Source organism: Fistularia commersonii, chromosome 34, assembly GCF_037954325.1.
Source record: "Fistularia commersonii isolate RoL2024-O1a breed Wild chromosome 34, RoL_Fcom_v1.0, whole genome shotgun sequence".
NCBI lineage: Eukaryota > Metazoa > Chordata > Actinopteri > Syngnathiformes > Fistulariidae > Fistularia > Fistularia commersonii.
The window spans coordinates 7,320,479-7,337,500 of NC_141317.1; the positions used below are offsets into that span (position 1 = coordinate 7,320,479).

The 17,022-nt window shown below is 39.4% G+C and overlaps 2 protein-coding genes across 10 annotated transcripts in view; both read left to right on the forward strand.

Annotated features, from left to right (window-relative positions):
- The first annotated feature begins 481 nt into the window (after positions 1 to 481).
- ggt7 (gamma-glutamyltransferase 7) lies at positions 482 to 12,811 on the forward strand. 2 transcript variants are annotated; one of them, XM_086141337.1, is made up of 16 exons: positions 482 to 880; positions 1,519 to 2,045; positions 3,339 to 3,565; positions 4,832 to 4,983; positions 6,877 to 6,994; positions 7,115 to 7,182; positions 7,710 to 7,783; positions 7,922 to 8,115; positions 8,980 to 9,067; positions 9,309 to 9,436; positions 9,534 to 9,622; positions 9,732 to 9,884; positions 9,999 to 10,113; positions 11,083 to 11,220; positions 11,398 to 11,497; positions 11,976 to 12,811. In XM_086141337.1, exons 2-16 carry the CDS (start codon positions 1,826 to 1,828, stop codon positions 12,146 to 12,148), a joined length of 2,037 nt encoding a protein of 678 aa, XP_085997463.1. In that variant the 5' UTR covers positions 482 to 880; positions 1,519 to 1,825; the 3' UTR covers positions 12,149 to 12,811. The 2 variants fall into 2 exon arrangements, with proteins under 2 accessions (XP_085997463.1, XP_085997464.1); XM_086141338.1 differs by lacking the exon at positions 482 to 880 and adding an exon at positions 1,004 to 1,200.
- Positions 12,812 to 13,457: 646 nt separating this feature from the next.
- ncoa6 (nuclear receptor coactivator 6) overlaps positions 13,458 to 17,022 on the forward strand; it is a 13,188-nt gene continuing 9,623 nt past the window's right edge. For 6 of the 8 annotated variants that reach the window (XR_015104345.1, XR_015104346.1, XR_015104347.1 and 3 more), the window contains exons 1-5: positions 14,525 to 14,861; positions 15,605 to 15,760; positions 16,201 to 16,323; positions 16,658 to 16,780; positions 16,884 to 17,022. The exon at positions 16,884 to 17,022 is cut by the window's right edge and continues 689 nt beyond it. Coding sequence is in view for 4 of the 8 variants with exons in the window: in XM_086141336.1 (XP_085997462.1) it covers positions 14,564 to 14,861; positions 15,605 to 15,760; positions 16,201 to 16,323; positions 16,658 to 16,780; positions 16,884 to 17,022 (839 nt within the window). In the remaining 4 variants the exon portion in view is untranslated. Of the gene's footprint in view, positions 13,739 to 14,523; positions 14,862 to 15,604; positions 15,761 to 16,200; positions 16,324 to 16,657; positions 16,781 to 16,883 lie in introns of those variants that run through there. The other 2 variants (XM_086141334.1, XM_086141335.1) reach the window with 2 other exon arrangements.

The following is a 17,022-nucleotide window of genomic DNA, read 5'->3' on the forward strand; positions in this document are numbered from 1 at the left end:
CACAGGTTGCAACAGGCAAATAGAGTAGAAAACTCAATTCTTTAATGCCCTTTGAATAATTGCAGGACATGAAGTGAGTTGGTATGCGAGACAAGGATACAGTTGACTGTGGCAATTCCTGGAGGGAGCACCTGTTTAGACAAGAATAAGCTATTCAAATAACTGCAGGGAAAACTCCAGGGTCTGACTGCATATACAGTCTCATTCATGGCGCCTCCAAATTGCTGACCTCCCAAAATGTAACAGTACAACCATGTTACCGGACTACACATTTACAAGTACAGCACTCAAGACTTCTTAATAGTCAGGGTGGAAAAATCATGATTTTTTCAATAGATCATGATTTTTCCCATCCTTTAAACGTGTACTTCTCCCAAGTCCCTCCAAGCATGGAACGAGTGCAGATATTCATGCCTTTTTAGGAATGTTTGCTCTTTTTCCCCAATATCTGAACCTGCCAAGGCGGTTCTAAAAGCACAGTGAAGACTGGTTATTTGAGCCCAGCTAAGTCAAAGCACACAGATCTTAATTTGTCAATTGAAGACCTGCTGATCTGTCGTCTAACCTGCTTCAATGGCAAACCCAAGTAACCAAAGCACTGAAACGTGTTTGATTGTTTTGGTGGAGCAGGTTGGAAATGGGACAATGGGAGAGAGAGAGAGAGAGAGAGAGAGAGAGAGAGAGAGAGAGAGAGAGAGAGAGAGAGAGAGAGAGAGAGAGAGAGAGAGAGAGAGAAAGAGAGAGAGGGCGTAGCTGGAGCATTTTATCGGGCGACTTCTTACGATTGTTTGCTAAGGGACAAGAGACCGGGTCAGGCCCCGCAGAAGCCTGGCCGGAGGGACGGCGCCTCACCGGCCGGCTTGTTCAGGCTGCGAAGCAGGTTTGTTGTTGGTATCTGCGTGTCAAATTTCAGACCTCAACGATCGCGTTCCATTTAGGAAACAAAGGTACTTTTAGCAGCGGTTTTGCATAGAATTATCCTCATTTGCATACTGAATTCAAGTCATTTGAAGCAGGGATATATCTAACCTGTCCGTCTGGTTAGCTGAAATGCGAAACTTACTTCTGTGCGATTCAGCCTGCGCAGATGATGACAGAGGCTCTGCTCGCCTCACCTGCCTCCCATACAAATCAACCCCCCACAAAAAAAACATTTAAACAGCAAACACTTATCGCCTACAATTAATTTCCCGGCGTTGGGTGAGTAAGATAGAAGTGTTGTAACGTAATATGTGTTGAGAGCAATAACAATTGCGCGTTTGCTAGCTTGTATTTTGCGCATTTTATCAAGGCGCTCCGGGGAAAATATTCATGGTCTCTGTCACCCTGTAGTATGTAAACATTGGTATTTTCAATCCTATTGACGACAAAACGATTTTTACCGAGAGCGGAATGTGATTGAATATTATTTGTGTTCATGTGAGCGATTCACTCGACGTCAGTTGTAATGTATACAGCCTTAACGGCTCCCCAAACGCCGATGTGAATCGCGGGTGTGTGGTTTGTTGTCCCCCGCAGGTGGCTAGCTACACGACCGGGAAATGCACCATCATCTTATCTGGCCTAAAGAAAGTACTTAGCAGGGTTATTGAGGCGTATAATTCACCTTAAATCTATTTTTTAAATACCACGGGACATTCAAATCCCATTCATTGAGAGGTCACAACCATTCGTCTTCAACACCACAAACTGGATATATGATCTTTCAGGCGAGTGACATCTCAGACCCAAATGTAGGATGGAGATCCTGCCCTGATCCTGTCGTGCTGTAGAAGATAACGATAAAATTAGATCGAAGTGTTTGGCTGCACAATCTGGAGAAGTCATGCAAAGCCCTGCCCCTGAAATTGTGGCAGGGTACCCAAGTGGAGGCGTAGTAGATAAAGATGCCAACCAAGAAACAACCTTGGGGAGTGCATACTCCCCGGTGGACTACATGAGCATCACCAGCTTCCCCAGGCTTCCGGAGGATGATGTGCTGTCGGGGGAGAACACACTAAAATCCCGCAAAGAGGATGACAACGTCCTGAGTGAGCAAGAGACAGGTCAGTCACTTCAGACCCGGTGCTGTCAGCAAACTGTGTGTTCTAGATGTAAAAAAACAACAACTTGGATTTAACAGATAATTGTGGTGTATTGGAGCATCCCTTGTTGTGGTTTCTTAAAGAGGAATTTTCCACTGTCAAAACATTTCTAAAGGTTTCAAGTCATGCCGTGTCACTTCAGACATTTTTTTTGTTGTCTATGTGTATGGCAGGGTCTTTAGAGGAAACAAATTAAGGTTAACCGCAGCAAGACAGAATATATGTGTGTGAATGTGAGGGACCCAAGTGGAACAGGGAGTAGATAAAAAGAAGATGGAGAATTTTAAGTACTGAGGATCAACAGTCCAAAGCAACAGAGTGAGGAGAAGAGGTGATGAAGATGAGGTTCTCTCTGGGAGCGAGGGTAGTATCAGGAATGAGCCCGCCAGAAAGACTGCACTTGTTAGATGTTCTGCCGATAAAGTCAGACTGAGAGGGTTTGGACATGGCCAGAGGAGGAATGGTGACGATCCGGGTGGATCCGGGAAGGATGCTGAGGCTGGAACTGCCAAGCAGGAGGACAAGAGGAAGACCACAAAGATTTATGGATGGAGGGAAAGAGGACATGAAGTTAGTTGGTTTGAGAGAAGAGGATGCAAATGATTAACTGTGGAGATACCTGAAGGGAACACATTTCCTGTGCATCGTGTATTTGCAAGTGTATTTGCAGTCCCTATGTCCTCTATTGTAAGTCGCTTTGGATAAAAGCGTCTGCCAAATGCAATGTAATGTAATGTAACATCCAGAAGGAAAAGATGAAATATGTGTTTGTGTACATATACATATCTATTTAGTAAGGCTACTAGCAGCTTTTTTGATCCTCTTAGAACTTTGCAGGGACTGTAGAACACATCCGCCCTAGTTACATCTGCAATGATATATATACATATTCTAGTTATATCACTGTAGCTGTAACTAGGGCAGATGCGTCGTACAGTATCTATCTTTATTTATACATACACACACACACATATATATATATATATACACACACACACACACACACACACACATTTGAGCTTGTATACTGGCTGTACCTGGCTGCTAGGACAACTCAATTTCCTCCTGGAATTCCTCTGTGTGTGTGTGTGTGTGTGTGTGTGTGTGTGTGTGTGTGTGTGTGTGTGTGTGTGTGTGTGTGTGTGTGTGTGTGTGTGTGTGTGTGTGTGTGTGTGTGTGTGTGTGTGTGCGCACACCCGCATGCACACATGCACAATGGGTCATTTAACCTTTTGTTTGTGTACTATATCCCAGACCCGGATTTATTTTTGAAATCCGCTCGCCTTCAGCGTCTCCCATCATCAGCATCTGACTTGGCTAGCCATGACATCGGATCCTTGCAGGAGACCACTAGGGACCCTTTTACAGAAGATTGTGCCTGCCAGCGAGACGGTCTGACTGTCATTATCACAGCATGTCTCACTTTTGCAACTGGAGTCACAGTTGCCCTGATCATGCAGATCTACTTTGGAGATCCACAGGTAAGGGAGTGTGTTGTCTTCAGCCAGGCTCGGGTTGATATGTAAGACTGTTTAAATAGCTGGCTTGACACCAGAGTGCTCCAGTGTACCCAAATTTACTGTTTAATGCAGCACTTGCATTCTAATACTGCAATGATGCATTAAGAACAGACATAAAATCAACAAAAATCCGATGCGGTGAATAGAGGTGCCTTCGCATACTTTTGACAATTTCATTCAAATAGAGGGGAAACATTTCTCCAAATGCATGCATTTTATATGCAAGCTTGTCTACAGAGGTAAATTTGAGCTTAAACATAAATGGGGGCTTTTGCCAAACATTTTAAGGCATATGGCACAATTGTTAGCCTCATTAATTTAGTGGTGTATTATATAAGGTCCAGCTAAAGGTGCGAGATGCAGCATCCATGCAAGGCTCAGGTTGCTGCTCAGGTGCAATTTATAGAAACATTTTCATTTCAGTCATAAACATATATACATATGCAACTTGGATTTGATTTACGTTCAGCAAGTGTTCACATTAACCAGTCACTTTTTTGATGCCAATAAATAAGTATTTCCCTAACACACCCATAAATCAAGATATGACAAGTTGATCTGTCCAGTTGTTGTACAAAATATCCAGTGACATATCTAAGGATTTCAGCTTGACTCAAACAAAGTATTGCACAACATTATTTGCTTCAAATCTAAAATGTACCTTTCTACTTTTTCATATTTCGTTCAAACAAACTAAGATAAGATCTAATGTCTGTCACAAGTCACGGAATTTGTTTTGTAAACTATTGTGTGAGAAACACAATATTCTATTTGTACATCTTCTCTCCAACCCTCTCATCTGAAATTTGATCCCCTCCACGTTGCTGCGTCAGCTCAACAGTAACCAGCACACACCCTGTCAGATGAACAGTATTGGCTTCTTCAGTCCATTTTTCAAGAATATTATTTCTATTGTGTTTTCCCATTGTTATTTATTTGTGCAATACAAGATGACTTTAGTAAAAAGAAGCAGCAAGCTTTTTTTCTGTTCCCAGGATTGAGTCTGGCAACGATGTAGCTTGAAATCCAATATTTAATTTAGTGCGCCCAAACTGCACAGCTTAAAATTGAGTGACTGCGTATGCAGAATTCCTGTATCAAGTGTGATTACCGAAATGACAACCTCAGTATTTGTTTCTCCACATGCTTTATCCCTCTTTCAAAACCAAATAGGTCAAAGACATTAACAGTTCTTTGCTTTTTTATTTGTTGTCATGTTTTGGTAAGGTCTTTAACCAAGGAGCCGTGGTGACAGATGCAGCTCAGTGTACATCTCTTGGGTTTGACATTTTGGGAAAGCAGGGGTCCAGCGTGGATGCTGCAATTGCAGCTGCCCTATGTCTGGGGGTTGTCCACCCTCATACTTCTGGAATAGGGGGGTGAGTTTTAACTCTTCAAAAAGAGACCGTAAAATAACTGTGAACATGACACTAAAAATGTTGATACATTTGAATGGCCATCGATTTATTCCTGTGTTAGCAATTTAACTATAGAGCAGGGGTCGCCAACCTTTTTAAAACAGGGAGCTACTTTTTGGGTACCAATTAATATTCGATACACTTCTTAAATTACTAAATTGCTCAATTTACCTTTAGTTATATGTTTTTATTAATAATTATAGATATTCATCTGGACACCGATCATATTCGTGTTTCTCACAATAATTATCAACAATGACGTCACGGAGTAAGAAACAGATATCAGTAAACAGCACTTTATATCTATGAATCTCTGAGAGTATTTACATTTTCAAATGGTCACTTCTCTAATAAGATTCCTAGGAAATCAATATCCCATTCTCACTAGCCATGAACAATTTTTAACAAATTATGCACTGTGTTGCAGCATGTTTGGACAAATGAGCAAATATGTATCATACAATAATCAACTTTCAGATCTTTTTTTTTGAGAATTATCACATTTTGAACTTCTCACCAAATCTGGAGCATTTTTAACAAAATATTATAAGTTTCATTTTACAAAGACAATTGTCATGATTTCTCAATATTTGAATTCAACTTTGCCAGGGCACTGCCATGTTGCCACTGAGAACATCTAGTATCTGTTTCTTGGCGTTGCATGCTGTTCACCAGAGTATTGTAATCTGGTGTGTAATGTGACACTGCAACTGTGAACGAGTCTTGCAGATGCGCTTCAGTGAGGCATGTTCTGTGTTTACCATGATGAAGTTCATGGGAATAATGTCAGATCATACTGATTCACAAAGATATGTTGAGCATAACAGGCTGGCTATCTGCGTAGCTGCTGTTGCTACACTGCTGTACTTTTCTGTGTCAAAAGTTTTGGTGCAGGCTGATGGGCTTTTAGGTGGAGGTCTTTTTGCAGTTTTACAATTTCAAACTTCATCTGTCCAGCGTCCAAGCAGAATTTTGCACATAGTTGCTCAGCAATGCATGTTGTATTTACGTTCATGAAAGGACTGGATAAGAACGACACACACGGTTCAAGAAAAACAACCAGCTTCTGCAAAAAGCTTTACTAGCTCTGAAGCACTATATTTACGTACTTTATTTGTAATGTAGGCTTAAGCAATCAGTAGTCGGATCATCAATCATGGACTGACAGGACAAGTGACAACATTTTTATTTTTTCTCTCTCGCTCATCCTACACTGTTTTTTTTTAAGTGAACATCAGGCTAAAGAGAAAGAGCAGAATGCGCCTCTGCTTGTAGGGGAACCTACTATCTCTTCCTTTTTTAGCAGAACAGAGCCGCCCATCAGGCGATGCAAGCGCAGATGAGCCATCAATAGTGTTTCCGATAAAAACAAACATGCATAAAATACATAAAACGTTGGGGCTTGTTGACATGCCCAGATGCGGTTTTGTTGTGTTTAATGCCAGGCGATGAGTCTATGCGTCAGCGTAGAACAGCACCATATAAGAATGTGCTCTATTGTCATCTTCAAATTTACATCAATGCAAGTGTGATTTAAGAAAAAAAAAGAAAAGCAACAAACAAGTAGATGCAGCTCACTGGTAAATGGCAGCCCCTGTGGCAACTTATCTGTTACTTGCAGGTGACCTGGTACCTGTGGGCACTGCATTGGTGACCCCTGTTTTAGAGTTGATTTCCTTGTTTCTTGGAATTTTCCTTCTGATTCTCCTCATTAAATTACTGTGTAAACACTGTCTTTCCTCACATTTCTTATTGTACACAGATAATGTGCAGATATTGAGATTATTGCACCCCTACATACTAAACTTTGAGGAATATGAATGTTCAGACAGTTTTCATGTAATCGATGTTTAGTGGCGGCGTTATGTTGGTGCACGACATTCGTAAGAACGAGACAAGGTTCATCGACTTTCGGGAGACTGCACCCTCTGCACTTCATGAGGATTTGCTGCAAACAAACCTCGAGCTCAATGTAAGGCCTTTTCTTTGATGTATTTGTAGTATGTTAGAATTTTACCAAGAACCGAGACACAGTCTATTTATTTCTGTGGGAATGTGCTTTTATGTTTTTTTTCTTGGTGCTGATTTTCAGCCTGGTTTGCTTGTGGGTGTTCCGGGAATGCTCAGTGGGATGCATCAGGCACACCAGCTCTATGGCAGGTATTGTATCTCACACTACTTGTGTTGGTTCAGCTTTTCCACTCAACCTAAAGAGGTGCGTTATGCTACCATCTCGATCATGGTGTATTTTTGTTGACTTTGTGGCTACCCAAGTGAATGTCTTAGTGAAACGCTAGATTCAATGTTATTTTAGTTGTTTCCTTTTAAGGGCAGGATTGTTAAACCTATTAATTATATCATATCCTCCTGACTATACTTATGATTGCCATAGGGAGGTACGATGACCATCAGGAAACAAATTAGCAGTTGTGTTAAAAGACTCGTTACAGATACTTTTTTTAAAGCGTTGGGTTCTAATTATTGCTTTGACGGATCAACTGGTAAGAGAATGATGCAACAGTATTACATTGGTTTTTGCAAGCAAATTAGGTTTTGTGCCTGGCCAAGCCATTGAGATGGCCCACTTTGTAAATACAGCAGTTCCCTTTGAGGTGTAAATGTTTCTGTGTTTAACTCTTAGACCTTATATAATTAAGGCACCCTGTTCTGGTCTTTAAATTTCTCAGAATATCATGGAGGGACGTGGTCTCTATGGCAGCAGATGTCGCCAGAAATGGATTTAACATTACACATGACCTAGGTGAGTTCAATTTAACCTATAATTTCAGAATATTGCAAAGTGATCTGGCCTCAAGTGTTTTAGGGTTTTTTGATTCGAAATCAGACAATGTTCTTTAAAGATTTGGTGTGATGACATATGCTGTTTTTGTCTCCTTAGCTGAAGCCCTGGCTAATTTTAAGGACAAAACTATATCCAATGGATTTCGGGAAGTATTTCTTCCAAATGGCCAGGTTCCCCTCTCTGGCCTGTTCAGCCGACGTCTTGATTTGGCAGCTGTCTTGGATGCTGTTGCATCTAAGGGAATATCTGAGTTCTACAATGGAAACCTTACTCAAGAAATGGCAGCTGCAGTAAGCAAGAGGTTTTTTTTTAACTTGGTATCACACTAATTATATAAGGAGCAATCAATTTTGCATAGCAATAGTTTTACTAATTTATCATTTGGAAATGCACTCCAGTATGTTCGCATGATGATCTTGTACATACATAATGATGTCACGTAATGAGTCCTTCTGTGATCTAAATGGATTTTTGTTTGACAACATTTTTTGACATAGTCCAACTCAATTATATCATTTTATCATGTATGAGCACGCTATCAGATGAAAGGGTAAAATGTGATTGTGAAATATGATGTCACACAGTGGGAGCGCTGTCTCATGGACCGGGGAAAAAAGAGGGTCTTCTGTGATGTTGTAAAGATGAAGCATGATTCTTGTGATATCAGTGACAACATACACTGGACTAGTAAATTAAATTGTATGAAAATTACTTTGAATTTCATATGGCTGTTGGTAATGGCGTTTCTATGGAGAATACGGCTGTTGAACCTCTCTTAAATTTAAAGTTCCATCATGACCCAGATTGCTCTTGTTTGGCCATTTCCTCTGACTTTAATATATCTAACTACAAATGAAAAGCCACAAGTGTTTTTGAAGAAGACGCAGTGTTTGCTGATATAATTGCTGCCACTCACAAATTTAAGAATCATTATTCTAAATTGTGCTCCCATATTGTATTATTGACTTGGTGCAATGTGGCATCATATTGTTCAGCTTGTATGCAGAGAGGGATGGTGTGATGATAAGCATGGATGACTAATAAGACTTTTATCAGGTTTTTCTCAAATCTTTTAGACACCTAAAAGTTCTATGATAACAGTGTGCTGGAAAGAAGATTATTCTCCAGCTCTAAATTTACACACTGCTTGACAGGCGCAGGCAAGAGGAGGGGTGCTCACCGAAGATGACTTTAGAAACTACAGCACAATCTTACAGCAACCAGCACAAGTCACCTATCATGGTAAATAGCTTAAGTTGTTCTCTATAATGAAGTTGCTACAGGACTCACAAATACTACATTAAGTATTCAAAGCTATTTTCCATTGCAGAGTCTATAAAAAGCATTCTATACCATAAACTAATTAAAAAAGTGTACAAATGTCATAAATAGCATCCAACTACATACATTAATGATGTTTGGAATAGAGTGACTCAACAGAGATGGGTGTATTTCAAAACCAGCGATTGTTGTCATTTTGAAGGCCATCACGTGATGGCTGCCCCAGCCCCACATGCAGGTGTTGCTCTGATCACCGCCCTGAATATCCTGGAAGGCTACAACATTACCAGCCAGATGCCCAGGAACGGCACGTTACATTGGGTTGCAGAGGTATTAATGGAACTCTATCATTGCTTACTCAGTGTAAATCATTTGCAAAACAAAGTAAGTCATATACATTAGTCTTAATTTTCTCTAAATCTTTTAGTCCGTGAAGATAGCGCTAGCTCTGGCAAGTAGCCTTGGGGACCCCATGTATGATGCTTCAGTCTCAGAGATTGTTGCCCAGATGATCAGGTAAAAATCAAGTGTTTGACCATTGACTGTATTCTATTTAAAATGCCCTAATAATTCAGTGTGGACGTTTTCAGATTAGAACTCAGCCTTTCTTATTTCCACACCAAAGCAAATCCCAGGCGTCCCTGCTTCGCCAAAAGATCAACGATTCCCTGGCCTTTCCTGTCAACCATTATGCATCATCATTTACTTTGGAGCAGGGTGCAACAGCTGCCCAGGTTATGGTCATGGGCCCAGATGACCACATTGTGTCTGTCGTAAGGTACGCTTAATCTCAACTTGCATTAAACATTGCCTGTTAAAGTAAATACCAATGAGTTTTTAAGTGAATAAATATTACATAAAAACTAAAATATATGTATATTTTAACGTTTAGCTCTTTGAACAAACCATTTGGAAGTGGAATACTGACTCCTTCAGGAATTCTTTTGAATAGCCAAATAATGGACTTTTCCTGGCCCAATAAGACACAAGTCTCACCATCAAACCCAGTAAGAGTGCATTTGTTATCTAAAAGGAATAGTTTGTTTTCTTATATGTCTGTGTATTAATACATTCTGATTTTTTTCTCATTTTGCCGTTTATCCGACATGGCTCAAGTCTCAAATTATATGGTGATTTGAACGATTCAAGTTGTTTTATTATAAACTTTGTGACTTTAGAGAGGTGATGTATGTCATCAATATTGATCTGAAAATGGATACGAGCTTTCTGCATCAAGGTTGTCCTCAACCTTTTCTGCTCCATGGATTGGTTTCATGTCCAACAATATTTTTATAGACCGACCTTTAAGGCGTAGCAGATATCGATAAAGACATAAAATTATATGACCTGTATGAAAACAAATATGAAGTACAAAAAAAATACAGCTCACCATAACAGTGAATCAATGAGAACTCTGCACTATTATTGTTACCAATTTTTTTTCTGCTAGCTTGTGAGTTGTGACATAGATTCAGAGGCATAATTAGGGTTAGTTGGGAGAGGAACAGCTCATTTTTCAAAAGGAAAAATCTGTCATATTAATAATAAAATGAATAAATACAAGTTATGGGCGGCATTTTGGCGCTGTGGTTAAAGCTCCTGCCTCACAGCTTGTGGGGTCACTGGTTCAATTCTGACGGGGAGTCTTTCTTTGTGGAGTCTCTTATGTTCTCCCCATATTTGTGTTAGTTTCTTCCGGGCTCTCCAGTTTATCTCCCACAGTCCAAAAACATTCAGTAGTTTCATTGGAGACCCTAAATTGCCTAGATGTGTGAATGAGGGAGTGACTGATTATTTGTCTCTATAGGTGGCCCTGTGATTGATTAAATTCGTGTTTTACTCAAGATTGAGTATTAAATGTGTGACGTGTGAAGTGTAAAGCTTGCAAAACTAACAAAACTTAAGATAGAAGAGTTCTGTTTTTATTTAAAGATTTAATTCAATCTTCTCTGTCTCACTACTTTTGTCCTCATTAGCATAACAGCCTCCAGCCTGGGAAAAGGCCCATGTCCTTCCTGATGCCCACAGCAGTGAGACCGGCTATGGGCATATGCGGCACATACGTTGCTGTTGGATCTTCCAATGGAGAAAAGGGTCTTAGTGGCATCACACAGGTTCATTAACTTATTGGAGGAATTAAGTTATTTTCATGATCAATCATTAGCTATGTGTCAACTTAGAAATTACATATCCATATGACAGCTTTGGTTGCCTCTCTTTCTACCCTCTGGCCATTACTGTCAATGTAGGTGCTTATTCATTGCATATTTTTCTGTTTTCTGATACTCCAGGTGCTGATGAATGTTCTATCCTCACGCAAAAACATGAGTGATAGCTTAGCGTTTGGGAGACTCCATCCACAGCTGCATCCCAACACTCTCCTTGTGGACTGTGAGTTTTTATCATCCAGAAGTCTCGGATATATGCTGTCCACATTTAATAGTCCCTTGTATTAACTGCTACTGCAAAGCTTTTGGTAGATTAGTGTACAGATTAGAAAATATTAGATCGCACTATTGTCATTCGACATCACAATGTATGATTGCACAACAAGGCCCTTTTATTTTTTTCAGAAGATAAATCTTTAGAATCAATGTGCAGGCTGAGAATGACATAATGAACAAAATAATTCTTTCTTGCTAACTGTATGTTGCTGAAGTACTGAGAAATGTTAAAGATATTTTTTTAGATCTGGTTAATCTACACAACGGAACAATGACTGTAAACATAAACAGCAACATTTAATGGTGGGAGTCACTTTTTTTCCTCCCATCACCACCACATAACTATAAACCACGTAAATTCCCTGTAGTTTGACAATTAATTTTTTTTCAAATAACTGCACATGCCTTTTCTCCCTATCCAACAGCTGAGTTTCTTGATGAAGATGTTGAGCTTCTGCAGGCCAAAGGTCACAAGGTTGAGAGAATAGATGTTCTGTCTCTGGTGGAGGGCACTCGGAGAACCAATGACCTCATCATTGGAGTGAAGGACCCACGCAGTTCTGATGCCTCTGCTCTCACAATGTCAAACATGCCATAGTGCAAGACAGTATGGAGAAAGGGTATAAAATAACATCATTGTTTATACTGGTAGGGCTAAAACTGTAGCAGCGTAAACACTGCACACTGGCTTGAACACGAACAAAATTGATTGGCATTCCACTGTTCGATGAAGGAAAAAAATTCGTAAAGACAGCTTATGCTCTCAGAAATGATGATTCATGTTTAACTCAGATGAGTTAAAGGGCATGCCACATCAAATGGATTGATGCAGCTTGACTTTCAAACCTTGATGTACATAATGTTGGAATTGTGTAGTTCTCCCCATAATGGCTTTATACAGTGTTGTATTAGACAACTTCAACTGGAGACATGACTGTAAAATGTAATATTTTCACACTGTGATATATATATACACACCTGAAGAATAGGGCATGGTCAAGTACGAATGGACACCTCTCTGCTTTGTAATGCTTAATTTGCTTTTTTCCCCCCTGTCATTAGCACATAAGCCAACACTGATAGATCAAGATGATAACACTTCAACCTGTGGTTAAACCTCATATTGCATATTATACTGTCTTCACTGGACACAGAGGTAAAACAAGTCACTGTACAGCTTTTAAATGGAGTATAACTGTATTGGAAGTTTAACTGGTGTAACGAATCAATATCTCCATGATAAATTTATTGTCTACACAAACTGTGTTGCTAAATTATTGTAAGACTCACATCTGAGATGACATCAGTAAGGCATGTGTATTAAGATGTATAATTTACAGTATTTTAAATTTTAATTTCTAATTGTGTGTAAATTTTGCCAATCGATGGATGTTGTTTTTTCAAACCAAAGGGAGGTTACAGATTGAATGTACGGTCTAATTTTCGTATGAGCCTTTGTTTAGCTTTGTAAATTTTCCCTCGTTTTAAAACAAAACTTAAAACCATATTTCTAAAAGAGGTTATTTTTATGTACTTGTAAAATGATTTTAGGTAGTATTTTGGCATTGTGTTTTGAGTAAGAACAAATCACATTCATGAGGCAAAATAGTTTTGAGTTGAGTTGAAAATGGACAATGTGGGGTTGCGTGCAATATAGCTGTGGACGCTTGTTTCCTGTACCGTTCAGTACCATGCCTTAAGGCATATAGTTGCACACCTGATCCCATGTGAAGTTGATCAAAATGTTGTCCACACTCAAGAAATAAAGTTTTGGCACCCTAATTCATATAGAATATTGCTACTTTCTTTTATCTTCAATAATATTTGTATAACATGCATCATTTATTTAGGTTATTCATGGGAAACAGGAGTTATAATACGTGTTATCACATAAAATTATTTCAAACAAAATCCTATTGGCTGATAAAATACTATTTTGATTTAGTTAGAAATTAAAAAAAAATTATAAAATATATCCGTTTTGCCATTTACGAAGTTATTTCACGATTCCTTGTATATATTTACCATGCAGCACACCATGGGACGGGCGTTTATTGAGATTTTATTTTGGTAAAGACAACCGGAAGCAGGAAGTTGACTATCAGTGCTGGTAGTGATCCCAATTTTGTTAGCTAATCTGGCTAGCAGATGTCGACGGGTTGAAAGTGTTTTCACATGAATACATGTGGTAAGATTTCTTTTTATTTCATTGTGAAATGCAACCGATAAATTGTTGTTGAAAGGCGAAATCTAATGAAATTGAAATGTTTAAATTGTGTTCTAATGCATCAATCCTCATTTTGCCTGCACCGCTACCCAGCTAGCTCAGCTACCATTTGCTAATCCAATCTTACGGCGAAACCAGTAGGACCCGCCTGATAATAGCTATCTTCGTGTATGTTACATACTCATGTTTAACGCAGTAACTGTATTTTTGACGAATGGACATCTTATCTATCCGTCGTTGCTGTTTTATACTAGATATTTACGACCCTACTAAATTTGGCATCTTCACATGAGTTACGTTTGCAGTGAGGCCCTTGCCTCTGCCGGACCTATCATGTCAACCAAGCTGCTCACTCTTTTAAGTCGTGAATTTATATATTCGGTAACGAAGGAAGTCGCGCATCATTAAATATAGATCGACGATAGACAGTTCCTTCTGATCGTTATCTCAATTGCCGTCATGTATGCACAGCTCACATTCTTTTCTTAACACCAAACTAGATCGAAGCATCCTTAGTTGGAAGTTTATTTCCAGATTTTAAAGTGTCTCAATCAATATCTTGCTAAAGCTTGCACTGATAACAATTTTCGTTCTCCACTTGTGAAGTATACGATATAGAGAAGTTCCAAGAGTTCAACTAACTTACTGCGATCACCCATTGTCAGAATTTGTCATCACTCCTCTCTTTACCATAATGGTTGATAACGTCGAGTCATGATGTATATGGTTCTTGTGCGAAATTGCAGCATGAAACGGTTTAAACGCCACTCCTAGTCAGAGAGGAGAATGGCGCATCAACGCACTCCACCTCATCAGTCCCAGAGGACAGAATTCCAGGAACCAGAGAGTGATTCCGACAGGGGTTCTGGGGCTGGCAACGATGCTGAGGAGGATGCCGAGAGTTGCCATGGAGGCCCAGTAAAAGAAGAGGAGAAAGTCGTCATGCAAGATGGCACAGAAGAAAGTAGCAGAGAAGAGGAAGATTTCACAGTGTTTGTTGCTTTTCAAGGGAATATTGAAGATGAGGACTTTAAACAAAAACTTGAGACTGTCCTCAGGGGAATACCGAACATGCTTGAGATGGGTAAGGTTTATTTGAAGTTATAGCATCTTAAATTATGATAAAATCAATGCAGGCGGAAATTCAAAACGGTTATACTCGGATCTGTCTACCAATGGGTTTCAGGCAGACCTGTGGGTTTAGATGAATACATTGCTCATAAAACAAAACAAGCCCCCACCCCCAATAAAAAAAAAAAAAAGTTTAAGTCCTGGATTTTCCATATTTGATCTTCATTTTGTCTTACTTAGTTGGATTATTCTTCCTTGATCTGTTACTAAAAACTAACATTTCCTTTTTTTAGTTCCATGAGCTATTTGATGGTCTGTCTGGAAATTAATTGTCAGTATAGCTTTCCAGTTGCAGTTTTAGCACAACTTCCAGTACAATCAGCTATTGAAAGAATAAATCACAAAAGCACCCATTTAACAAAATAATTGGCTACAAAGCTCAATTAATCCCAAAATAATTTGAAAAATGAATGACAAACCCTTATTAATACACAATGTGAGACCAAAGAAGAAAAAATAATCTTGAAAATTAAAGTGATGGAACTGCATTGTCAGTTTCACAAAAGTATGATTTAAAACTAGACAGAAGGCTTGCGTTTTGATCCTGTTTTTCAAATACAAATATTAATACATTTGAAATGCTTCAGCGTCTCACTCAATGTAGTTTTCTCATCCATCTCACTCCTCTAATCTCTGACATTTTTCTCTTCACATTCACTCAGATGACATTTTGTGCCTTTATTGCTCCTCATTTAGAATCAAAGGAGCTTCAACCACAGCGCGTAGAGCCTTGGAACAGCGTGCGGGTTACCTTCAACATTCCTCGGGATGCTGCAGAACGACTCAGACTGTTGGCTCAAAACAACCAACAGCAGCTCAGAGATCTGGGGATTCTCTCTGTGCAAATAGAAGGTGACAACATTGCTTTCAAAAATGCAAGACGAGTATTTAATTCATAAATGTGTACTACTGCCACAACTGCTAAAATTTAACCAAATTTTTTGGACTGGGCAAACTGCGTGTGTATGCCAAGGGTGGAGGGGGGGGGGGGGCAAACCTGCCTCCAGAATCAACATGATCAGTGACGCCCATGATAACTCCAGTTCCTGTGGACGTACACGTGAAATTACATGAGCGTTAGAAAATGCATGTATATTTTGGGTTAACTATCTTATTTGTGAACTTGAACCGGAACTCCCCGTTATCTTTGTAAGGTAACCAGTATTATTCTTTTGTCCTATCAAATCTTGTAAAAATGAATTTTCATTTCTTGGATACTTTTTTTTTTTTTTTTTTTTTTTTTAATTGATTTCCTTTTTTTTATTCATCGTGTACCGTCTCTTGATTATCAGGGGAAGGGGCCATCAATGTGGCTGTGGGACCAAATAGAGGACAAGAAGTCAGAGTGAATGGACCAATTGGCGCACCTGGCCAGATGAGAATGGATGTTGGTTTTCCTGGTCAGCCTGGTCCAGGTATTGTTTGATTTATTAGTTATTATACCATTCAAAGTAAAAATGTGCTTGAATTTGGGCAATTTGGCTTGTACGGATGCAGCATTAAAATATATTCATGTGGCAATGGTGTGGTACACTTGTTTTCTCCTATTAAAATAAAAAAAAAAAAAAAAAGCATTCACCGCTAAAGACATGACATGGAAAGCTGTTAATTGACACAAGTTGTGTAAATTGTCTGTTGGTGTTTTTAGTTTTTCAAGGTCAGACTTTTTTAAATTTTTCTCAAATTCATTTGGTGTATGCACATCTTTGTGACTGATAATTCACTATTAGATATATTTGTTTCCATTAGGTGGGGTGAGGATGGCTAATCCGGCCATGGTTCCCCCAGGTCCCGGAATGGCGGGTCCGGCTATGGTACCAGGCAGCACTGTACAAATGCATTCTCGTGTTTCAAGGCCATCTTCTCAGACAGGTGCAGATCTTTCCTCAGTGTGTGTTAAGTTGTACATCTTTATCTTATTATTACACATTGCAAGTGCATCAATTGAAATATCTTAATCTTGCTTTTCTTGCAGAAGTAATGGACCCAATGATGCAAGGCATGTCTGTTCAGCAACAACAGCAACTTCAACACCAACAGGCAGGTCCCCATGGTTCAGGCCCCTTACCTCCTCAAGCTGCCCACCACATGCAGGCTCTCCAAGCTGGGCGGCC